Source organism: Candoia aspera, chromosome 1 (assembly GCF_035149785.1).
Source record: "Candoia aspera isolate rCanAsp1 chromosome 1, rCanAsp1.hap2, whole genome shotgun sequence".
Taxonomy (NCBI): domain Eukaryota; kingdom Metazoa; phylum Chordata; class Lepidosauria; order Squamata; family Boidae; genus Candoia; species Candoia aspera.
The window spans coordinates 17,243,595-17,268,877 of NC_086153.1; the positions used below are offsets into that span (position 1 = coordinate 17,243,595).

The 25,283-nt window shown below is 42.8% G+C and overlaps 1 protein-coding gene across 2 annotated transcripts in view; it reads right to left on the bottom strand.

The window, feature by feature from the left end:
• Window positions 1-211: 211 nt before the first annotated feature.
• AP2B1 (adaptor related protein complex 2 subunit beta 1) overlaps window positions 212-25,283 on the bottom strand; it is a 97,613-nt gene continuing 72,541 nt past the window's right edge. For both annotated transcript variants that reach the window (XM_063298365.1, XM_063298375.1), the window contains 4 exons: window positions 23,468-23,552; window positions 20,885-20,971; window positions 5,326-5,480; window positions 212-4,512 (listed from right to left, as the gene is read on the bottom strand). In XM_063298365.1, coding sequence (XP_063154435.1) covers window positions 4,438-4,512; window positions 5,326-5,480; window positions 20,885-20,971; window positions 23,468-23,552 — 402 coding nt within the window. In that variant the 3' untranslated portion in view covers window positions 212-4,437. The remainder of the gene's footprint in view (window positions 4,513-5,325; window positions 5,481-20,884; window positions 20,972-23,467; window positions 23,553-25,283) is intronic.

The window sequence follows — 25,283 nt, forward strand, 5'->3', positions numbered from 1 at the left end:
CTGCAGCTGCCTTCCCTAACCTGATGCCTACCAGGTATGTTGGGCTACAGCTTCCAGAATTCCCAGTTGCCTTTCAAATACAAAGCAGTTTTGCTTGCTCTGAACTGCCCTTTTGGATTCAGGAAGCTCATTCACACTACAGGCTCAAGCCACTTTGGTTAGTCCATCTCCCCAGGGGAGGGGGAAAAAAAAACCCAAAACAGAAATCACATTAATCAAACTACAATACCAGGATTTATTGGGAGAAGCGATGACTGGTACAAAACCAATTGTAAATTTGTTGTGTGCAGATACTTAAGATTCTGTAGAGAACATACACCATCCATTTGTAATAGACTGTACCCATGTCCTACATTTATACAGTGTGTTTAATATATTGGCTACATTATCACCTGCCTCCTTTAGACCTTACATAATTTGATAACTAGGGCAGCATGTTAATCACGTATGTAATTTTCCCAATGTTCTGTCTCCTGAGATCCAATATTTTGCATAAAATGTTCCTATTGCAGTAATCATATATTAAAGAACTATGCAATAATTTCTCAAGTTACTACAAACATCGTAACACCGTAACATCTAAACTCATTGCGACATCTATTTCTGCATAACCAAAGCAAGCCAACATAACAAAGCAAAGCCACCATAAGCAGTTACCTTCCTACACAATTCTAATGACAAAAATCAAGCACTGAACCCTACTTTGCCTCACCCCCTACCCCTGTCACCAGCCAGTTTGGGGGGAATGAGCATCCCATTGAAACCTTAAAGTACAAATATATACTGTATAATGAACACAACATCAGATCACACATTGAAGAGATTAGCTGTAGAAAGAAGGCCTCTGTGTTAGATGGAACATCCATGGTGCCAGTAAAATATTATATCCCTTTATTAACCATGAGTTAATACAGATGGAGAGCAAGCACACCACATAGGTAAGACACGTAAATGGGAAAGCTGATCAGAAAAAGTATTACTGATTTAAACTTTCCCCTAAAGAAATACTGCATTGTTCAGGATCTGTTGAGAAGAGGGGCCATTGCCTTTTGAATGGGTTTAAACTTCTGTATCTAACTTCTATAGTCTTTGGTTTTCATCTTGCTCTTACTGTTTTGTGTTATATGCAAACCTGTCTTGGGAAGGGTTTTGTCCTACCTTAAAAGATGGATTGGAAATAAACAAAGTAGTATTTGATCTCTCCCAGTAATTAAGGAGCTCCAGCTGTACTGGAAGACTTAACAGCAGGTTGACTTGTATTATGTCCTAAAAGTAGGAATCACACTAAATTTCTTGCCTCCCACCTCCTTGGTTCTTTCCATTCCCATTCCTGACAGAAGACAGTATCAGACACAGCCAAGTGTGTATATGACATTTATTGCTGATACAAAGCAAAACTCAGTTCCATCACCCAATTCCCCCATTGCCAAATGGTTCTGAATGGATGGGATGCCAACATGAGCAAAAAAATCATCTTCCACTCCCTTCTGGAACACACCTCACAGCATGCAGTCAAAAGAACACAGCAGGGGTCCATCAGGAAAAAAAAAATGGATGCAGTGGAAGTTTCAAACAGGGCCAGGGCTTTGCCTGCTACTTTATTTCATTTCAGCTCTGGACAGCAGCTCTGCTGATGCTGGGCATGTGGCTTCACATCACTGATTTGGAGGCGGAAGAGCTCCAAAGCATGTATTCTTGTAAAACAGCTTCCACATCGTCTAACCATTAGAGTCACATCTTGAAAATACTATGGTTCTAAGTTTCTAGGTCATACTTTTTACTATCTAAATGTTGACAAAAAGCTAACTACAGTACATGCCTCCCTCCAACCCACACCTATGAATTGGTCTAGAGTGCTTGCAGGAGGCCCTTTAAAACTAGGAGTAACAGGGATCTTCTGTTACTTCACTTAGCACATCCAGAAATATTGGTAAGTCAGAGTAAATGCAGCCCTGCACATAAGAGTCAAAGAGAATCTCTGACTAGCACAACTTCCTTGAGGGCCAGGCACGAGTCTTCATGACTTGGGACTCTGCAAGCTTCAGAGGTGTCGCTGGCCTCTTTGCTATGAAACCAACAATCTTGGGCTAGCACTGCAACTCCCAATCCCTGAGTTACATGATGCCATTATGCCTTCTGGTCAGCCTAAGCAGTTGTACAAGGACAACACAAACATGCCCATGGCTATTTTATTACTTGAATCAGGCTAAGCCAAAGTCAGGATGCTCAAGAACTCCAGTTTTAAGAGGCAGATGACGAAGTGGTTATTGAGGTTCTACTGATCTGTCAGCTCAGGCAGCTGAATTTGGCTTGACAATACAGGCCATCCTTATCACAGCCTTTAGGCTTTCCAAAGGAGATGCAGGCAGAGTGCCAATTAAGACACATATGACCCAGTGTGAGTTCTTGATTCGCTAGTGACTACAAGATGTTATATCAGGCTTTGGAAACACAGCTTGAGACACCTGGCTGAAAGGAGCCAAGGTCTCATGTGGTTATGAAGCAAGCATGATGGGATTAGGATCATGAGGACTTGGACACTGAAAATGTATTTCTGGTTTTGACAGGCATAGCTTGGTCAGGACTTAAAGGGTAAGTTCCAGTGGCCTGCCTCTTATGTTCACAGGTGACTGATTCTTTCAGTTCAGTTCCAGTCAAGAAGAGACTTCCCCACCAAACCCACTGAATGTAGCTTGGCCTGGTTCTATATCCAAGATTCAAAGGCAATGCAGCAGCCCACTGGACCTGCCAGATTTGCTCCAAATCACCCTCCCCGCCTCTTTCCCCAAAGACCGGATTCTTCAAGGAGGAGAGTTTATGTGTGCTCTCTGCACAGAGGTGGGTGGGTGAAAGAAACTGAAGTCCACCGGGAATAGCCAGCATCATTGCAATGCTGAACTTGCTCAGAGGATCTCCTAGACATTCACAGTCCTCTGTTCTCTCAAATAAGGTGGGAGACAAAGCAGCAATAGGAAAGGGGCCAATGTAGATGGGAGCATAGGAGAAAAAGGCAGATGAGCCAGGAGGCAACTGACATGGAGGGAAAAGACCATCCTCTCTTCCCTTAGCACAGAATGTGTTAAGATGCTAATGGTGAGAACAGGTTCCACGTCAAGAACTCTGCTCCAGGCTCACCCAGAAAATGTTTCTCTCACCCTTGAAGAAGTGACAGGGCATAGATCCTCGCTAAAGGTTATATTCTGGTGGGGTGAGGATGGAGCTGGAGCTAGGAGCCTGTTTCAGCCATACTGGGGCATGGTTTGAACCTCGTACATTTATCTGGTGGCAGCAGAAATAGCTGTTTTAGGTTTCCAGGGAGATTCCAGTACGGAGATGGCGAAGAAGGGCACAGCAGGAGTTTGCACAGTGAGACTGAGACCAAGGTCAAGAGAAAATGGCAACTGGATTAAACTGTCCACAACCAGTGTAACCAGACAGTAGTTTCTGCTGCCTTTTTTTCCCCCTTGCCTTGCTACCATTCCTCTTTACCTGTGAAAGCTACTGTCTTGGCTGCCATGTTTTTTTTTTTAATGACACTACATATGCACAAAGCTATCAGAACCTGCTGTTCAATTGGCAGCATGTGAAAAGAGAATATAGAGCTGTGATGCACACTGATGCATGCAGGGGCAGCAGGAGGATTGCCCCTCGATTTTCACCCCTGGGAGCTCAAACAGCGACAGATTGTCTCTTCAGCTGCAAACCCTCAGGTGTCCGCAGGATTGAGGTTTGGTAACTGGTGGGATTTTCAGTCTGTGCGGAGGGCAGACAAGGAGGGGCCTTAAATAATAATAAGCTACAATTCGTACCAGGTAATGGAATTTTCCAAGGTTAAATCCATAAGCCAGCATTGTTGTTGTACAACTAGTCTTGTTTTGATGCCCCTCCTTTATTCCTGCTTGTTGTAGACAGCTGGTTCATTACAAAAATTAATCAGCAGTACACAAATACAAAAGAATAATAAAGTGCAGTGTGTGTGTTTTCTCTCAGATGCCTCTGGCTGGGCAGAGACTGTGTGTGCATGTGCATTTATTAAAATGAGGAAGCATATTACAAAATATCAACCAGAGGCCTACAGTGGTTTAGAAAATGCAAAGCATTGGCACGAGATGAAGAAGCCACAGGAACAAACGAGACAGACATGGCACAGGACTGCAAAAACAGCTGATGCAGCATGGTTACAAAATTCTCACAGATGCTAAAAGTATCAAATGCAACATCCCCTACTGTTACCGGCACGCGGACACTACTTGCTACCTTGGTTTAGCCTCAGCGTCTGGAGCTGAGATCTCGGACACAATATAGAGCTGCTTTTCCCATACCAAGGGAAGGAATGTTCTTGGCCTACACCAACACACGGGCACTGGCAGAGGGTGTGGAGTTAGCCCTGTTCCCATTCCCCATGTGGTGAGGTGCTGGCAGGAGTGGTTTGACAGATCAGTTTTTCAAAATGGCGTCGTAGACTTGGTAGACGTACTGGGACACTTCAGGAGCTCGGCACTTCAGAGACAGCTGTTGGAGAGAAGTTGGGAAGGGAATTATTTCAAGGGTCCCTATGCAGTACCGCAGGAGATGGTGGGCAGTTGGAGGCAGAGCTAGAAACAGCATGGAGATGGTTCCAAGGCCCCTCCCCACTTCATTTCAATACCGTGTCTGGCATTACTAACCAGAATGTAGATTTTCTTTATAAAAGACTGACCAGGTAGGCTTGCCCAACATGCTAGACCTCTGTGTACTTTGTGGTTGATGTTGAGTCAGTCATTTGACAATAAAACGTCATATTTGTCTGGTCGCAGCATATTCTGCCAGCACAACTGTGCTTCATTAACCTGGCTTTGGGGTTATGCGTGAAACCAGCCAATTTTTCTTTTATATAGAAAGATTCAATCATTTCATGGAATAAATGAGAGGTAAGGGACTTGTTGCCTACCAGGAGTAGTGAATTCCAAGCCTAATGAATCATTGCCAACAGGACAACGATAGGAAAGATGGGTGTTGGAGATGAACACACTAGGCAGGCCCAAAGTTGCCTGGTACTGGACTAAACAGATTATTCATCCACATTTTCTTTGATCAGGTGACAGCTTTTGTATTTTCGTCTGTCCTCCAAATTTTTCAAAGTGATACTTTGAAATGTGATTACGATATTTAACTGGATTTCTTCTTGAGTACTTGATGCTTCTTTTTAAGCTGTGAGCACCAGCTCAGTGACAGTTCCCACAAGGAAATAGCAAGTTAAGATACAAAGAGGAAAGGTGAGATCCAAAAGAGAGCCCGGAAGAACAGGGCTGCTCCTGCATTGTTGCCTCAGCAGCAGGGCCTTACCGTATAGTTGGGGTTGCCGGGCTGAATGCGTAGTTCGGCCAGGATCCAGATGCCATTGGTAAGCTTCAGAGACTGGTACAGCATGTCCTGGCCCTCCACATTTCTCTTGGCAATGGTATAAATGTTGTTGTTCTGGAGCTTACTGGAAACAGTATCTAACAGAAGGAAGAAAACCCCATTAGATCTTGTAAACCTTCAAAGCAGACCACTTTTTTGAGAACATACCTGGAGACAATCTAGAAAAACTAATAGTACAAAATACTATCACTGGATCATGCTTCGTTGTTTGCTGTGCCAGCTTTCCCGTCTTGCCTACTGGGGCCTCCAATTCAAGATTAAGAATAAGAATCTACTTGACAATTTCATTCCATTTCTGACCCTTTGTCTCCCTCTGCCTGATAGATGAGCTGAACATGCAGTACCACGCAAGGTGGTGATGGTGGGGCTTATGGTGGGGCTTTTGGGCTGGAACAATCTCTAGGGAGACCTGCTCAGGCAACAAAGGGGCCAGTTCTTAGAAGACTATTCCAGATTTCAGGAAAAAGATGACTGGCCATTCCTTCTCACTTTGCGCTTGTGCATAGATCCAGGTAGACTAATTTAGCAATTGCAACTAGCTATGACGGCTATATGGAACTTACTTATTTATTATTTATTACTCATATTTAGCCACCGCCCATCTCCCCCAGAAGAGGGACTCTGGGTGGTTTACAATAAAATTCCCCATAAAACATAAACATTAAAATCACATAAAACAATTATAATAAAACCCAATAAATAAATAAAACTTCCATATTTATCAGCTGTTAGGGGCCAAAAACAGTGAAGGGAAGGTTGCCTTTGTGGGAATCAGGGTACTGAGTAGAAGGGTCTCTGGTTTGCTCTAACAGAGCCCTCCTATGTTCTTCTAATTTGCACCACTTTTGACCGAGTAACTAAGAAAAGGAGGGGGAAAGAACCAAGCCTCTGCTTATGAGGAGTTTAGAGTCAAAACATTCAGGAGTTAACATGTGTCACCCCCACTTTCTAGGGCTTCCTTTCAATACATGTTGTTGTTTATTCGTTCAGTCGCTTCCGACTCTTCGTGACTTCATGGACCAGCCCATGCCAGAGCTTCCTGTCGGTCGTCAACACCCCCAGCTCCCCCAGGGACGAGTCCGTCACCTCTAGAATATCATCCATCCACCTTGCCCTTGGTCGGCCCCTCTTCCTTTTGCCTTCCGCTCTCCCTAGCATCAGCACCTTCTCCAGAGTGTCCTGTCTTCTCATTATGTGGCCAAAATATTTCAGTTTTGCCTTTAATATTGTTCCCTCAAGTGAGCAGTCTGGCTTTATTTCCTGGAGGATGGACTGGTTTGATCTTGTGCAGTACCCTCCCCAAATGCTCTATCACTAATCTAGAGCAAAGCATGGAAATGCAGCAAATGTATCCATAAGCCAACAGATTTCTTTTAACAAGCACTTTCATTTTCTGTATTTACCTAATGCAAAATCCAGAAGAGGCATCCAAGTAGATCAAATCAGTGCTGGATCCACTTGAGATTCTAGAATGCTAGGCTTAAGGGGTCATTACTGTCATGTTGAAGGGGTCATTACTCACCAGCACCACCCTTACACACATGGAAACACAAACATTCAATCTCTCTTTAACTGAATTCACAATTCAATGGGCTTGCCTTGCCTTTTTCTTGGTTGCTGTGGAAACTGAGACTCCCAGGCAACTCATCTTTTCCAGGGATTGAGTCTATGTCTCTACCCCAACTTTTTTCTCAGAGAAATTCAATGTACAGAACAGTCATCCCCCATCCCATCCCATCCTTGTCTCTACACACACACACAGTATATATGTCTTGACTCCTGGCAACTGCCTGGAGAAGTCCCTGCAGAGCCAATCTGGTGTAGTGGTGAAGGCACCAAGCTAGAAACTGGGACACCGTGAGTTCTAGTCCCACCTGAGGCATGAAGCCAGCTGGGTGACCTTAAGCCAGTCACTCCCTCTCAGCCCTAGGAAGAAGGCAATGGCAAACCACTTCTGAAATCTTGCCAAGAAAATGGCAGGGACAGTCCAGGCAGTCATTAAGAGTCAAAACGCTGACTGACTTGGAGGTGCACACACACACAATCTATAGTCACTTGTATACTGGCCTTGCAAAAGTTAATTCTCCAAACTTAATCAAGAATCACATATTTTGTAAACCAAGATCTGGTTTGCATCCTGATGTAAGGATTCCAAAACAGCCCAATTCACTTAGGTTAATTTCCATGCTCACTAACAACTTGGGGCCCGGATACAAATTTTGATTCAAAATCCAAATGTCCATGCATCCTGCTGATTGTCCCTGGAAATTGGCTACAATCTGTATTCTCTTTGACAGGATTGGGTGAAAAGTGCAGGAAAAGCAGTCCCATATGAAGGGAAGAGGTCTGCCAAGTTTCCAATAAATAGGTTCAGGGACTTTTACATACTTTTTTTTAAACAGAAGAAACACTTTTAACTTTTACATTTATTTTCAGACTTGAAAGAAATTTGCAGCAAAATAGCCGCCTCTGCGATGATCAAGCCTGCTGTTTCAGAGAAGGAGGGCTGTCCAAGAGAGGCTTTGATAATTTGAGCATAAGTTTCTTTTTGTGGCAATTACTATTAAAATGACATAGAGATTAGAAGGGACTAGTTAAAAAGCCTGCAAGATTTCAGAAGAAGAATTAATGAGCTGGATTTTGTGGAACACCAGGGATAGATTTGGGGGGAGAGGAGAGTAAATCTTTCTAACAGGAGAATCAGGATTGAAGCCAGCCACGTGGGCTGTGCACTGACCTAAGAGTAACTGTAAACTCTTTGGGGCAGAGGATGCATCCTTTCTACCCACACACTGTGCATTTAATAGGTCAATTCGTTTGATTTTTTTTTAAACTGGTAAGGGCCCACTTTGGAGAATAGGATCATTCCTTTTCCTTCAGAGGTGTCAATGCCAGCCAGCCAGCTTTCCCTCCCCTTCCCAGTCCCTCCCATGCCAAGGCTGATGTCAGCTTCTCAGGGAAGGAGCCAGGTTGCTAGGCAACATTGCCCGGCAGTGCCTGACACGTGAGGTAGACTGGCTTGGGCACGTGACAGGTCTGCCTTTATAAACTGGCCCCTGTGCAGGGTTGCAGCACAACCTTAGCACCAAACAGGGCAGATCATTTGGCAAAGGTGCCTGGAGAGGCACAGAACTCGAAAGGAACGCCCCTCCCATTTGCTGTTGGTTTATCCCAACTGTTGCTGTTAAAAATACTTTGGATTCCATCAGAGCCTCGCTTTATGATGTCTGTTTGCTTCGTTTTATGATGTCTGTTCGAGGAGGGAACAAACCTGCAGCAAAAGTTCACCCTGGCAGTGGCAGCCCCTCTAGAAATAATAACCCCCAAATGGAAGAAAACTTTTCCTCTTTAAAGACCTGTTAAGCATCTGAATTGATGCCTCTCCAGGTCAGGGGATTGTTTGGCTGATGCCTGAAGACAGTAACTTGTCTTGGGAGGAGCATATCTGGGCAAACATCTCAAGGTATTACACCAAACTTCAATAAACTGCTGTTAGATAGAGCAACAGACTTGGATAGGTGGACCTAATTTAAACTATTTGGGATCATTCACTTTACAGGTTTTAAAATCAATGTTCTGCTACAGGTAATTTACACCACACAGATTGTTCTATATATTCTTGGAATTCATTTAGGAAGCTTCAGCTGTCAGGGACAGGGGGTGGTTTTTTATTTTCCAGACTTTGGTTACATCAGGCATATCTTCTTTTTTGGGCTAATGACTTGTGAGGTCTGCCCGCTGGAAATTTGCCTCCATGGGCCCGCTTGGAACTGGCATATTTGCCAGCCCTTCTAGGCTAGAGGGTCTTAGGGTCCAATTACCTTGGCAAATCTGGGGTTCCCTTTCCCACTCTATCTGCTCCCAGGGAGTGATGGTGGTGGTATGCAAAAGCACAGCTGCTCTGATTTGAACTTTATGATTGTGCTAAATTTACATTATGGGACAACCCAAACTTGAAAATAGCAAGGAGAATTTTTTTTGGAGAACCTGGCTATAATATAGAGTGTTATGTTAATTAATGGGGCTACATGACTTTTTGGTGGGGGGGTTGTGTGCAGATTTACAACATAAGCATATCTTGCCAAACATTGCAGAGTGGTAATATTGCTGTTAAAACACCATTTAATGTCTGGATATGGGTCAGCAGCCTTAAAAGCCCAACAGCCTGATTTGGTATTAAACGATGTAATATATTCTCTATAAAATAAGAAGCCAATAACAACTATAAATAGTTCTTAGAATATACTGATTAGGTGTTTTAGAGTAGGTAGAGGTGTGGAATAAGCAACTGATGTATTAATGGAGGCTGTTTTTTATTTTTAGATAGAACATTTCTATAGATTTAAAATCAATTTAATTGAACCAAAATTATTATTTTATGTCTGTTGGAGATCTATACTACTTTTCATGAAGAAATTGGTAACTTCAGCTAATTATTAGTGACTTGGTGTGTAAAATGCAAACAATGGCTCATCTGATGTGGTTATAGTGGCTTCCTCTATGGTAAGTGATTTCCTGTATTAACTCTTCCTTTTGTTGATGCTCATGTTCTTTTGACTTACATCACAGTGGTTGTAAACTAAAAGAAATCTTCATGAGAAGGCTGTGCATGATTTGGAGAAGGCCATGTGCGGCCTCAGGAAGAAGGCCTGGTGTGGCCAGCAGCCGCCTCACAGAGAGTTAGGGCATGCCACGTCAGCAGCAGGAGGAAGACGGTGGCAAAGCACCGGTGGAATGCAGGGTGGCAGGGGCAGCCAGGGCTTTGTGCTGTGGCACTGGGGTGGCTGGCCACAGCACGTGGCTTAAGGTGGCACTCCTCAGCAGAGGTGATGGCACTGGGGTTGAAGGCCAGGGCAGCAGTGGCTAGCTGAGGGTGCTGAAGGCCCCAGGCCTCTACTTCAACCCCAGTGCCACTGATGCTGTCACCACTGCTGAGGAGTTCCACTGTGCAGGACAGCCAAAAGGGCAGAAATTGAAGGAAGATAGGTGGGTGGGGGGAGTTCAAGAGGAGGTAGTCCCTTACCTTACCGAGGTTCAGGACTGGGACGAACCAAGCTGGGAATGGCTTGGAGCGGGGTAGGTCCTCACCTAATGACCAGTGGGATTCCATTAACAGTGGTAACAGGGATTGCCAGAATTGCCGTCACTAAGTGATGAGGTCAGATGATGTCACACTTGATGACCATGTTGCTTAGCAACAGAAATTCTGGTCCCAATTACTGTCGTTAACCAAGGACTACCTTTATTTGGCCCCATCCAAGCTTCACAAGGCTTTTATGTACATTAATCAATCTTCCTCCACCTGGGACTCTCTGGACAAGTTGGGAGTAGGATTCCCAGAATTCTCAATCAGCATGAGCAAATGTTGAAAGTCATGCTTCCCACACTTCTGGAGGGCACCAGGATGAACAAGGCTAATATGGAGTTGCACGTTTGCACTCCATCTCTAAGTAGTCCATGGGACATCTGGGCTTCACTGACATACTACCCTGCGACAAGACCATGAAATAGGGTTGGGGAGGAGACAGTATGAGAGTGCCCAAAATTACATTTAAATTTGATCACCGAACGTGAATTGGTAACATAATCAGGTTTTAACAAGCCTATCCATTATTTCACACTGGCTTTAATAATATACAGTTTAGGACATTGTATCTGGGGGTTTGGGAGTATACTGGAAGTATTGACGGACTTTCCATTCACAAGGGGTGCTGTCAACCTTTTCCAGGGCCTTCCGCAAAACATAACAAAAACAGACATAACAAAGCTCTCTCAAAACCCACCCTACCCCTTGCCCCTCGCAGCTCTCACTGTGATGGCACTTAAATAGAGCCTTGACTACCCTAATTCCTATTCAGCAGAATTCCTCTGACATGTGCAAGAGAGCACCCCCACCCACATCCTGCTATCAACAGAAAGGCACCGGCTTTGTGATCAGTGACTTAATTGCTACACTTATGTCTTTTTAACACTCTGAACTTAGTCACTGCAGGAGGGTGACCTTGCAACTAAGGACAGGGGGGGCAGATTAGGAAAGGAGGCAAGCCCCAAGCACACAAGGAATTTAACACCAATAATGTGCCTTGGCTTAGTAGGACACAAGCCTGTGATTGTGCAAACCACCCACTTAAGAAACTGCATGCCTGCTTCTCTTTTGTAGTGATTGGAACATTTTAAAAAGGGGGCAAGTGGTGGTGATGTGTGTGTGGGGGGGGAAGTGGACGAATGACTGTTAGAAACAGGCAACACTGCAGGAGCAAACTGAGAAAAAAATGGAATCTTATCCCACAGAAACCAGATTCTGTCCTTGTAACTAGTTGCCTGAATGCATATGTAGGCTTACTATAATTTGAAGATGTATTAAGCACAAGACAAACTTTCTGCCATCCTGAAAAGCTTAGCACGTGTACACAACTATACAAAATTGATCTTTCTTATTTTAAATTTTTTTTATTGTAGAAGATTGCACAACTGAATTGATACAATAGTAGACATTTTGTTGAAACACTGTATGTAGTAATTAAACTCAGCTACTGATCCTTATGGATAAAATTAGTACATTTGCTAATTAAACACTTGTCTTCTGCTGAAAATAAGCTCAGCTAAGTGAATCAACAACTGAACTAGTATCTTCCCGTTTCCCTCACCTTCCCAATATTGCTTTCCCAATGTTAACGTTTAGTTCACAGCAGCCTACCTATCTGCTATGCCATTCTGTCGAACAGGACAGACCAATTTCTGGCAATTTCTAGATGTTACCCAACGAGTGTGACCAGTGGTAAGGATTGAAGGGATGTTTAGTTCAATAGCTGGATGGATACAACATCATCACACCTGATGTAAAGTGTCACCCACATTAACAGACAATCTCTCTGTAGATGTTATTCCCTGCCAGGGGATTACTACCTTAATGTGACAGGCAGACTCAGTAGCTTCAGTGACTCTTGATGCAAGAGATTGATGCAAGCTGGAATATAAACTCCAGGTAAAGTCATCCTTGCCAGCAAAATCAAAAGGGGAGGAGTGACCTTAAGCATAATCTACAACAGGGGTTGAGGGTAGGTGGGCTCTGCAGGTATGAGTATAAGGAACTAAGAAAATGCATGGATATGGTTGCAATGTTTAAATATATGTAGGCACGATACCAGATAATGAGCGTCCCATGTTGGAAGGCATTCCTCTAGTTACCGGGGAAGAAAAGTAGATCTATAACTTAGTGAAGCTGGGGTGAATTAATACTTTATTACCTAACATTGCTTTTTACACTCGGCTGCCATCTTGTTTTGAATTATATGTTTAGCATTGTAAGTTTTAAGGTTTGATATTGTGGTTCCCCTTTAATCTGTTTTCACTGCCCATATAAATCAAACTGAAGACGAAAGCAGAGCTGACAACTGCAGCAAAGACCAAGGAACCAGTGGGTAGACTGGTTCCTTGGAACCTCTCCAGGTAAGGAGAGGATGGGAGACTGCCCACATGTGCTCCAGAGAGCTGCTTCTCATGAGGAGATGACAGGACAGCGGTTTTCCGCGGGTTTGAGTGCCAGGAGACAACAGAATTCGCCATCTTGCCTGCAACCGTGGCAGAGACTTTTAAAGGATACTAAGTTTCTAAGTCTTCTACTTCACTTTCTAATCACTTTCGGTAATTGCTCATTAACTATTAACTGCTATCAGAGACCTTCAGAGTGACAAGTCTGAAAATGCCAGGTGAATCTGCCTTCAATCCTGAATGAAAGAAAATTTTAATCATAAGCTTAAGATCGTAAAGAATCTGAATTAAACAACAAAAAGCTAAATAAGATTTTGATCTTAGAAAGTTATAAATGGACTAAAAGTCCAGATAAAATTAGAATATGAAAACTTTTACAATAAGATTTTGGAATTCATTATACAGAACAAGCAGCTTCTCATGGGAAATAGATTCTGTTTTGGTTTTTACAAGACAAAAAAAAAAAGATAAGCAATTTCATGATTTCAAAAACCGGACACTAGAGGGGACTAAAGTTTTTAGGTAGAGGAAAGATTTACAAACCTGCAAAATGTTGCAAAACATTCTAACAATGAAAATACTGAAGGAGACTTTTGAAGAATGGAATCAGAAAATAGTAGCCACAATATCAACAATGTCAATATTGATGTCTGCTTCTATGGACAGACTATGTCCAAAAGATGTTATTGAAGAAATGACAGATGTAGAACAAATTTTAGCTGACAAGATAGAGATGGTATCAAAAGTGGATTTACAACTGACAGGCCAAGATAATGACTTAGAAAACAATGTTTCACAGTATCTACAAAATAAATTGGCCAAGGCTTTAAAATTTAAAAGGGAAATACAAATGATAAACCAAGATAGTAACCTGGATAATTTTTTTCCTACTAGATTTACAAAAGAGGCTTATTAAAGTCTTGAAGAACTCTGCACAATGGGACAAAGAAGAAATGAAGAGAAATCAAATCCTACGACAATACTGAATGAACTAAAGATTAAGACTGTTAGAAGTAAAATAAAGGAATATAAAGATGGTTTATTTGATCAAGGTTAAAACAATCTTGTTACTTCTGGCAACCCTTTACGGACTTTCTGCTGACACCAGGACTGAAAAGATGATGTTTTATGGATTTGCCTATAGATAAGGGATGGGATATGGGATTAAGAGATGTTTGTAATCTTAGAGGGGTGAAGAGTCACTAAATTTGTGATGAAGGTTAGAAGTCACTTCTTTACATATTTCTTTTCTCTTTATTATATTCCTACTTCTCTTTTTCTTCTTTCTTTCTTCTTGCACTTTTTATTCCTTTTTATTCTCTTTTCTTTCTTTTAAATTTAGTGTGTACTAGATTTTACTATTATAATCAAAATTCTTAATCAAAATTCTGTCTCTCTCTCTCTCAATAAATAAAAGTGGCCAGACTAAATCCACAAGGAAGTCTGGTCAAGGATCATACCAGTGTTCGAAGAGGTGTTCCTTGTTTTAGAAGGACATAAACAATTGGAACAGGGGTTGTGAGACATACGAATCAAGGAAAACTTGAAATTGTCAGAATGGAAAAGCAGCACACTAAATGGGATATTCTGATTAGACTAACTGGAGAAATGGCAGTGATGCTTAAAAAGGACATCACTAACTATGTGCTTGACTGTGCCCAATAAACAACATAATTGTATCTATTACAGATAGTGGCTATCCAGTGAACATCAGTATTATATAAACACATGACCCTACTACAGATGCAATGATGGAAAATACAGAGGAATTAACTGGAGGTTGGAATGCCTGTGTTACAGAAATGGAGGAGCCATCCTATGAATTTTGATTTCATAGAAACAATAATGAGGACGATAAGTAGGGTGAAGTTCACTGCCAACATATGCAATCAAACAGAAATTCTACACTTCAGCACCTCTGAATGCATAATTTTGGAAACAAATTGACTACATAATAGGAAACAGAAGATGAATAAATGCAATCCAGTCAGTCAGGACACTTTCAGATGCAGACTGTGCAACATACCATGAATTACTGGTGTCAAGTACATGATTTGAACTTCAAAAATTAAAGACAATTGAGTATGTTAGCAAGATTTTATCCTGAGGTCATACAATCAGAGTGTATGATCAATGTAAGGAACATATTCAGCACACTTTTATGTGGAAAAGAACTTGAGAAGCTATGAGATAAGAAAACAAAAATGATACATAAATAAATCAAAGAAGAAAAAATCCAGGTGCCTTTCAGATGCCTAGCACTAATTCCTCACACAAGTAAAGTTGCTTAAGATTCTACAGAAAAAATACAGCCAGACAAAGAGAAAAAATTGCCAAATGAATAGGCAGGTTTCAGAAAAGGCAGAGGGGTGTAAGATCAGATAGCCAACAGAATTTAAGAAGGAGATATTTACTACAGCAAGATCTTTGATTGTGAAGATCATGCCAGAACGTGGACTATAGTAAAGCTAATGGCAAAACATCTGCTTTTTCTTGTGAGAAACCTTAATTCAGAAGGAGTCTTGTAGCACCTTTTCGAATTATCGAATTTAATTAAAAAGCATAAGCTCTTGTGATGAAATTCTGATTTTTGGCTACCACAGACTAACATGGCTGTCCTCCTATGATGAGGAATCTTAGCAAACAAGAAGCTATTGTTAGAACTGAATTTGGAGAAACAGTGGCTGAAAACAGGGGAAGCAATGAGACCAAGATGTATTTTGTTCCCATACCTGGTTAACTTATACAGCAAATGCACTGTAACTATGACAAGGCTGGAACCAAAATCTCAAATGTCTAGACCAGTGTTTCTCAACCCTGGCAACCTTAAGATGTGTGGACTTCAACCCAGCATGGCTGGCTGGGGAATTCTGGGAGTTGAAGTCCACACATCTTAAAGTTGCCAAGGTCGAGAAACACTGGTCTAGAATCTACATTTGCACAGTTCATCATTCAAATCTTGGCTTGGCCAGTTCATTCCAATCTCATTGCAGTGCAACTCTGGGCCCTATGATTGAGAACTTTCCAGCGTTTCAAAGGCTGTACACAGCCGCATTCTCAGATAATGAGTTTCTTCCCCCATAACAAAAAAAAGGTGGTGGGAAGTGAAGCCTTCCAAAAATGAGCGATCATTGGGGAAGTGACGGCGTGTGTGGGAATCTGCCAGTTTCACTCAGTTTGTGAAGAATGTGAAAAGTGGGTCATGTCTAATAAACAAGATTTTAGTTCTTTGGATTGGCTTCCCCCATATCTCCAGAGCTGATGTTTTGCTCTCCCAGCAATTAGAGACGTTTTCTGAGCCACCTCTTCCTCCTGCTCCCCCACTTGCTGGTGTCTGAAGATTGGGCTGCCAAGCTTGCAGGAGAAAGAGGCAGCAATATCGCCAGCTAGATGTGTTCCCTGCTGGGAGCAATGAGGCTGGCAAAGAAAAGCTACAGAAACTCAGCAGATGATTTTCTAAGGATAAGGAACTTGGCATGAAGCTGTGGGCAACAGGAGGCTGGGATTGTGGGATGTGTACAGATCCTGAACCCCCTAATAACACCCCCCCCCAATTGGCATCATAGAAAAATGCCATTTTAAAGCAGGAAATACTTGAAAACTACCATAAATCTTAAAACTGATGTTTTGTAGTTAAAGAACCTGCCAAAACATTGCATGAAAACCCAGGGGAAAAGAAAATAGAAATCAAGACCTCCTCAGCATGGGACATACTGTCACTTGTTATGCATCACCAGCTCACCCACTTTGGTCCTTGCCTTCCCCCAGAATATGGTATAGAGCCACCAAATGGCTGCTCACCTCTGTTGTAGTGGGAAACACTGTGTGTGTGTGTGCGCGCTTGTGTGCGCGTGTGTGGTTGGTTGGTTGGTTGGTTTCAGGTATGTATTGCCTGGAATGGAATCTCTTTGGCATTCTAATTCTCTGAGTTCCAGTAATAAAGTAGCCCCATGCAAGTGGAGGAAGATGCTTGGAGATGCCCTGAAGGGTTTATTTATTTATTTGTTTGTTTGTTTGTCTGTTTGTCAAATTTGTCACCGCCCATCTCCTCCGAGCAGAGGAACTCTGGGCAGTTTACAATATAAAACAATAAATACACAACAAAATTTCAATATAAAACACATTATAAAACAATTTCACAGAGCTACCAAATATAATAAAATCCAGATGGCTATGGTCTCATTCAGTCATTGTATAGGAGGGGCACTTCAAGGTACTAGCCAGCCCCAAGTATGACTATTCTCCTCCCTGCCCCAAGCCCGGTGGCAGAGCCAGGTCTTCAATTCCCTCCGGAAGGCCAGGAGCGATGGGGCTAATCTCACCTCTGGGGGCAAGATGTTCCAAAAGGCGGGCGCCACTGCAGAGAAGGCCCGCCTCCTGGACCCCACCAGATGGAATTCTCTTGCAGACAGGGTCCACAGCATGCCCTCTCTGCATGATCGGGTGGGACGGGTTGATGTAACGGGGAAGAGGCAGTCCCTCAAGTAACCCAGTCCCATGCCATGTAGGGCTTTAAAGGTGATAACCAGCACCTTGAATTGGACCTGGAAGCAGACTGGTATCCAATGCAGCTCGCGTAGCAGAGGTGTTATGTGCGCCCTTCTAGGGGCGCCAAAAATAGCCCACGCAGCCGCATTCTGAACCAGCTGAAACTTCCAGATACTCTTCAAGGGTAGCCCCATGTAGAGTGCATTGCAGTAGTTATATGGGAGATAACAAGGGCATGAGTGACTGTTCGAAGGGCCTCCTGATCCAGGAAAGGGTGTAACTGGTGCACAACATGAAGCTGTGCAAAGGCCCTTCTGGCCATGGCTGCCACCTGCTCTTTGAGCAGGAGCTGTGAGTCCATGAGGACCCCCAGGTTCCACACCAGGTCTGTCTGGGGCAGTACAACCTCATCCAGAACCAAAGATGACAAAGTCCCGGATATGGAAGAGCTCTTAACCCACAGCCGCTCCGTCTTACCAGGGTTCAGCTGAAGCCTGTTGTTCCCCATCCAGACCCCCACAGCCCCCAGGCACCTGGAAAGGGCAGTTACAGCATCTCTTACCTCACCTGGGATGTTTTAAAGGTTAAAAGTATCTTGACAATCCCACCTATTCCCACATAAAACACACAAATAAGTGCTTTGTAAGGGCCAAGTCTGCTCATTGCCCCAGACTATATTGGATGGCAGACAAACATTCCTATCAGCAACAGACATAATTTAATGCTTTTTGTTACCCAGAAATCTAATAGGTAAAACAATCTGGTTCTTTTATTATTATGTATCTTATACTAATGGCCTTTGGAGCTGGTCAAGCACATTTGATGTTTTGAGAATATGTTGCAGGAGCTCTTGCAGAATGACTTCTGGGAGGGGTTCCCCATTCACAAAATGTTTGCTACAGGGACATAACTGGTTACAAAGCCTAATTTATGAAAATAGCACTTGCCACCCCTATAACATCCCATTTCCAGAAGATACTACCTATTATTTTGCTTATCTTTCTCCTTTTGTCTGGCCAGGTGGGCGTACTTACTAACAAAGTGTTCTGCTGTAGATCCCTCTGATTTTTATTTTCTGAGAAAGTGCCTGGGGCTCACTGGTTCCAGACACTTTCTTAGAAAACAAAAATAATCTTGGAAATAGAGATGATGCTGGAGGCTGGTGCCTCACTTTGAAACACGCCAACTTTGCACTTCTTAAAATTAAAATATGTGCAAGACGTCAGGTGAGATAGAAAGTTTGCAGGCACCAAGTATCAGTGCAATATTGATATCTCTGACCCTTATGTTATCTCCTCATGAGCTGCATCTACACTGCATGCCTCTCTCTCTCTCTCTCTCTTGCCCACCTCACACACAGAGTAGCTTAGAGGTAGAGAACAGAGACAACAGAGGCTCTGTGAGCAGAAATCATTCCACAGGGCTGGTGCTGCAATGGTACAACAGCTGTTCCTGGCCTAAGTTCCCCTCATCTCATGGAAGTGGGGAAAAATTAACAGCTTTTCCTGGGAACAGCACATCAGGTGAGTTAAAAGAGATTGAAAGAGGTGTCCAATAAGTAACTATATGCCAAGCTGTGTAGGGGCTTTATAGATCAAAACCAAGAGTTTGAATTGTACATGGAAACCTACGGGCAGCCAATGTAGGACATGCAACACAGATGTTATGCGTTCCTGACAGCTAGAACCTGTCAGTAAACGGACAGCTGCATTTTGCACTAATTGCAGTTTCTGAATCATTTTCAAAGGCAGTCCCCTTTAGAACACATTGCAGTAGTCTAGACAGGTAGTGATGAGGATATGAATTACTGTAGTGAGATCATCATGCCCCAGATAAGGATGCAATTCATGAAGGAACTGGGTGAAGGTCCTCCTGGCCACTGCCTTCACCTACCCATCCTACTCCTATCCAGGAGATTATCCAAATCACATACCTGCTCTCTCAAGGGTAGTGCCTTCCTCTTGAGAGACAAGGGGGCCTGGGGTAGACTGACAATCATGATGGACCAGGAGTGACTCCATCTTGCTTATATTTAACTTCAGCTTGTTTCTCCCCATCTCCCCTCTCATTCTCCAGACACTGAGACAAGACCACCACAGCATCACTGGCCCAGCATGGGGTGGTAATGTACAACTGGGTATCACAAGCATATTAATGATATTGCATCCTGAACAGAAGGATGACCTCTCCCAGTTGCTTCATTTACATAATAAATAATAGGGGAAAAGACTTGAACTCTGAGACATACCAGATGTTAGTGGCCATTGAACTGATATCTCCACAACTGCCACAGACTGGAATCATCCACTCAGGGAGGAGCTGAACCACTGCAAAAATACCTCCAGTCTGTAACCTATGCAACTGGTCCAGCAGGATACCATAATCAATAATATTGAAAGCCACTGAGAGGTTTAAAAGGACCAGAAGAGATGCCTTCCCCCATCCAGGTCCCAACAAGTCATGTAACCAATGCCATTTCAAACCCATCCCATGCCTGAAACTAGACTGGAATGGATTCAGATAATCCACTTCCTCTAAAGTCCTTTGCAGCTGACTTTCCAGGGAAAGGCTTACAGGCTGATAGTTGTCCAGTACTGGTGAATCCAGGGAGGGCCTCTTGAAGAGAAGGCATATCACAACTTCTTTCAAGGCTGCAGGTATCACCCTCTACCACAAGGAGGCCCTTACAACCGCCCAGATCCCAGCATATCACACCTTCCCCTGCCCCCTGAAGAACCAGGAAAGACATGGAGTCAAAGCAAAGGTGGCAGAAGTTATATTAACTCTATCCACTAATTGGAGTCCACAGGCCAAAAAGAATCTCAGTTAATGAGGCAAGTTAATGCTCCAGTCACTACATTAGACTCCAAGACTCTGGCAAATCTAAGTGACTTTATCAAAATGTTGTGCACAATGGTCACAGGAGCCCAGCAGGAGACCTTCCTGCTCAACTATCTCCAACAGGAAGTCTGCAATTCTAAATAAGGCTGCTGGATTGCAGCCCAGTGAAGCAGTAAGGGAGGAGAAGTATATATACCTCACCTCCCTTATTGATTTGGTGTAGGTTCAAACTTGAGCTTGTACCCATGTTTAATCATTCTTTCCCTCATCTTTCTTCACCTGCTCTTCAGGTATCACTTCTGGCGCTGAATCTCCTTGGCAAACTGAGGAGCTACACACGATCGAGGAACGAAGAGAGGCTGGTTGAGGGTGATGTTATCAAGAGTGTGGGTCATCTCCTGTTGCCAATGGTCAACCAGACAACTAAAGGAACTGCCCACCAGATCACTGGGAAACTCCTCAAGCTCCCACTGGAATCCATCCATATCCATGGGGTATGATGTGTCACAAAAGTCATGTCCAACATGAGACAAGGGAAGTGCTACGCTAAACCCAAAAAGTAGCTTTTTTCAAGCCAAATCATGAGCCACAAATCAAAACTGACTATTTCAGGGAAAGCTATAGAGATGATATCTTTGGGGAAAAAAAGTTTTCTACTTACCAGCATTCAGGTGACACTCTTTAATTTGGAACTGGAGCTCATTTTCATTTGGAATGTCCTTCCATGTTGCAAGGAAAACTTGGCGTTCTACAGGATGGGAAAATGTAAAACTGAGTTTTCTATGTTTCTACAGCTGTTTGAGACATCCCCACACACTCACTTTTAGGTCTGATCAATGGAGTGAAGGTTATGTGGCATCCCAAATATGAATAACAGCATTCTTTTCCAGCATATGTGCTATGAACAGGATTAGCAGAATATGTTTAGCCCTAGGAGGAGAAAATTAATGGGAGCGATAATAACAACCTTCAAAAGATGTGAAGAGCCATCATGCTTAAGATGGAGCAGAGTGGTTTTTTGCTGCTTCAGAGACAAGATTAGATCCAATGGGTGAAAATTTCAGGAAAGTGACTTTTTGCTCAATACTAGGAAAAATTTCTTAATACTGAGAGTTGTCTGACAGTCAAACTATCTAGTGCAGGGTTTCTTAACCTTGGAAACTTAAAGATGTGTGGACTTCAACTCTCAGAATTCCCCAGACAGCCATGCTACCATTGACATTTTAGTTGCTTTTTGCATGCTAAATCACGCATTACAGTGAGGTTAGATTAGATGACCCCTAGGAACCTTGGCAACTCTAAAATGTTTATGTACATGTATGCCAACCTTGACCTGAGGAGCCTTCTGCCAAACATTTTGTGTAGATGTCAAGTAGGTAAAGCTTTTTAAAAGAGGAAATCTGCAAGCTCTGAGGGAAGAAAACAAAAAGATGAATCTGTTATCTGAGCACCTTTCAATCAGGTTCAGACCTGGTTATGGTACTGAGACAGCATTAGTCCCTATAGAAGACCTGTGAATGGAAGAGGTGCATCCATCCTGGTCCTCCTTAATCTCTCAATGTCATGGTACTGATCAAGGTATCCTTATGGACCAACTTAAAGGGAATAAGAGTGGGAGGCAGAAGCAGATTTTTTTAATCCCTTTATTATTTTTTTATAAATAACTCAAGATGGCGAACAAACCTAATACTCCTACCTCCTCCTATTTTTCCCACAACAACCACCTTGTGAGGTGAGTTGGGCTGAGACAGAGTGACTGGCCCAAAGTCACCCAGCTGGCTTGCATGGTGTTGCAGTGTTCCTCCACCTTCTTTTGGGGTCAGTTCCGGTCATTACTGGTGGGGATGAGAAGGCCTTGCTCACTGTCAATGAACTCTTCATGAAGCTGTCCTTGAAGACAACTTGGAAGTTGCAGCTGGTCTAGAATGCAGCAGTGTGGGTAGATGTGGATGTGTTTCAGTTCACTTGTGCAACACCTCTGCTCTGCGAGCTCACCAGCTCCCAGTGGACTTCCCAGTGCAATTCAAGGTGTTTATTATCACTGTAAGACCCTTCATGTCATAGAATTGGGTGATTTGTGGGACTACTATACTTCCCTCCAGTTATGTCTGCTTGTGTGGCAGGGTGAGCCTGCTTCAGGTCCCTTCCATCAAACAATATTATCTAATGGGACCCAGGAAGTATGCCTCCTCTGTCACAGGGCCTGCCCTATAGAACAGCATCCCCCCAAGATTTGGATGGCCTCAACCTTGCTAGCCTTCCTTATACCATTAAAGACACGGTTCTTCCCCAGAGCACTGATCCTGGGCATTGGATGAGTCTGTTTAATATGGTGATTGTTTGTTGTTTGGCTTTCCTCCAGATGCACATTGTTCTTTTAATTTGTTTTTTAACTTTTGTTATGTTTTTTATGGATTCCTAGCTGCCCAGAGTTACATGTCAATTGGGCGGCCATATAAATGTATATAATATATTTATTTATTTTATTTTTATCCCTTTATTATTTCTATAAATGACTCAAGGCAGCGAACATACCTAAGACTCCTTCCTCCTCCTATTTTCCCCAGAGCAACAACCCTGTGAGGTGGGTTGGGCTGAAAGAGGGACTGGCCCAAGGTCACCCAGCCGGCTTTCATGCCTAAGGCAGGACTAGAACTCACAGCCTCCTGGTTTCTAGCCCAGCACCTTAACCACTAGACCAAATAAAGTCATCTGTGCCTTCCCCTGCAATGAATTGTAATTTGAAACTGGGATTTGCTGGGATTTGGGATTAGAGATCCCTCTCATCCTAACTTGTTCCTCCAAAAAAACAGTTCATGGGCAGGGAGTGGAAATGAAGTTTTTCAGATCCAAATATCCTACCTCCACTTGGCCCAGTCACTGTGGGAGTAAAGGGCAGACTGATTTGGAGTAATCGCTGAAAAAACTTTAAGTGTAATTTAAAAGGGATATGATGAAATAGCCTTCAGAAATCAGCAGTCTCAGTGTGGACCAGCAGTATAGGGCTTCAACTCTCAGTGGCCATGTTGAATAGGGAATTCTGGGAGTTGAAGGCCATATTTCCTTGATTGGGGAAAGCTGGTCTGGACATTGTAAGTCAATATAGCAATTGCTGCAGTGCTTCATTTCTTTATTTGTTGTTTGTCCTTTACCTAGGAAACAACTGATTGTCCTTCCATGCTACCTATCCCATCCCTCCCTTTAGTTCTTTCTGAGCCTAGTAACAACCAGATATATCACTCACCCATTTTGCCATCTTCTACGAAAAGCACGTTGAGGGGGATAAGACAGCTGAAGTAAAAAACATCAATGTTGTTCTTTACAGCCACCTGCCCCAAAAGAGAAAAATAAATTTATTTTGCTATTTTTTAGAAGGAAAAAAAATGCCCTTTCTCCACCCTGATTCCTAAGAGGATCAAAAAAAGTCAGTATGGCATAAATAAATAAAAAAAAGAATGCAAGCAGTGACTGAATCTTTAGGGAATTTTGGCTTTGGAATGTTTTCCAGCAAACGTTTTGGGAATTCTTCCATTCTATCTCCAAGGTTTTCTAACATCAAAAATAAAAGTGAAATATTGGACTGGGAGAATGAAAAAAAAAATTAGCGAAACACAGTGTTGTTTAATTGTCATGCCTCAAAGCTTTTCCATGGAAATTATTTTTATTGAAATGCCGGTAACATAGTTGATAACATCTTTATTAGGACCAAACTAATGAAAAAGAATTTGAAAGCCATCAAAAAGAATTTGATGGCTTTCAAATTCTCCAGAGTATTTTACCAGGAAAGATTTTAGTAAAAAACAGAGGATAGGGAAGAAGCAAAAAATTCCAAAACTGAAGCTTAATATTTAGGCCACGAGGTCTACAGTTGGAAATCAGTACCGAGACAAAAACTGTAGACTGAATATTGGATCAGTGTTAAGTGCTGTTGGTATCCCTGAAGATTATACCCAATCTTCAGGGATCATTTGGGGGAAAGGGGCTATTTTCTTTGTCCATGGAGGTAAATGGCCCCATGTTCAAATTCCCCAAATCTCAGATAATCCTGATCAGTCAAAATGATACTGGCCTGGAGAGACTGACCTGATACCAAAGTAGATTCAACCAAAATCTGCTATTCTGCCACTCAGGTTCACAACAAACGGTTCTGTCCTCTAGGACCTCAGACCTTGTGCCCTCTTCTTACAGGGACAGTCTTACAGGGATTTCGAGATTGCTCCCATGTCACTTTGCAATGGTGTGCTCAGTTAGGACAAGGCCCAAGTCAAGAAGAACAGAGTCATGCTCTGGTTCTACTGACGCCAACCTGGCTCAGCCAAATGTCAGGGCTGAACAATCATTCCCCTAAACATCGTGTTTGCAGGCCCTAGAAAGGTAACTCTACGAGTTGCTCCCATCTGTTCATTTACTTCACAGCAATGGCACCAATAATAAATAGGATCCAGGGGGGAAAAAGAAGACTTGGGAACAGGTTGACAACAAGAAGGGAGAGCAAGGCTTTGGTGGAAAGAAATTTGATTTCACATTACACTGGGTAATATACTGTTGGGAACTTTTTGCAAACTCATGGGACAGTTCAATCTGCTGGTTCATCTAGTCCAGCATGTTCTAGGGTCTTAAACAGAGAAAGAGTGTCCACTTTACCGGATCGCTTTAAAGTAAGATACCAAAGACTAAACTTGGGGCATTCTCATGCAAAGTAGGTATGCATGACTGCCAAAACACAGTATCTTTCTATGGCAGCCATTCAGTTGCATGAGAGAAAACAAAGAAATCTTTTAAAGGCATTTTCTGAAGATGGGTCTTCAGCTGCTTCTGGTGGGGAAGACCCTCAAAACATAGCAATGCCATTATTTGGTTCAAATAATTCACAGCTGTCAAACCGCAAGCCCATCTTCTTGCTGCAGAAACCTTTCTATAAGTATAACCCTTGCTTGAGGATCCATTTCCTGAGATACTCTGAAGTAGATTAAAAAACAAGGACCTTGTGTTTATACTGTTTGCTTGTATGGATATACACACAAACACACACTCTTTAAAATGCCAAAGTTAGGGGGGGA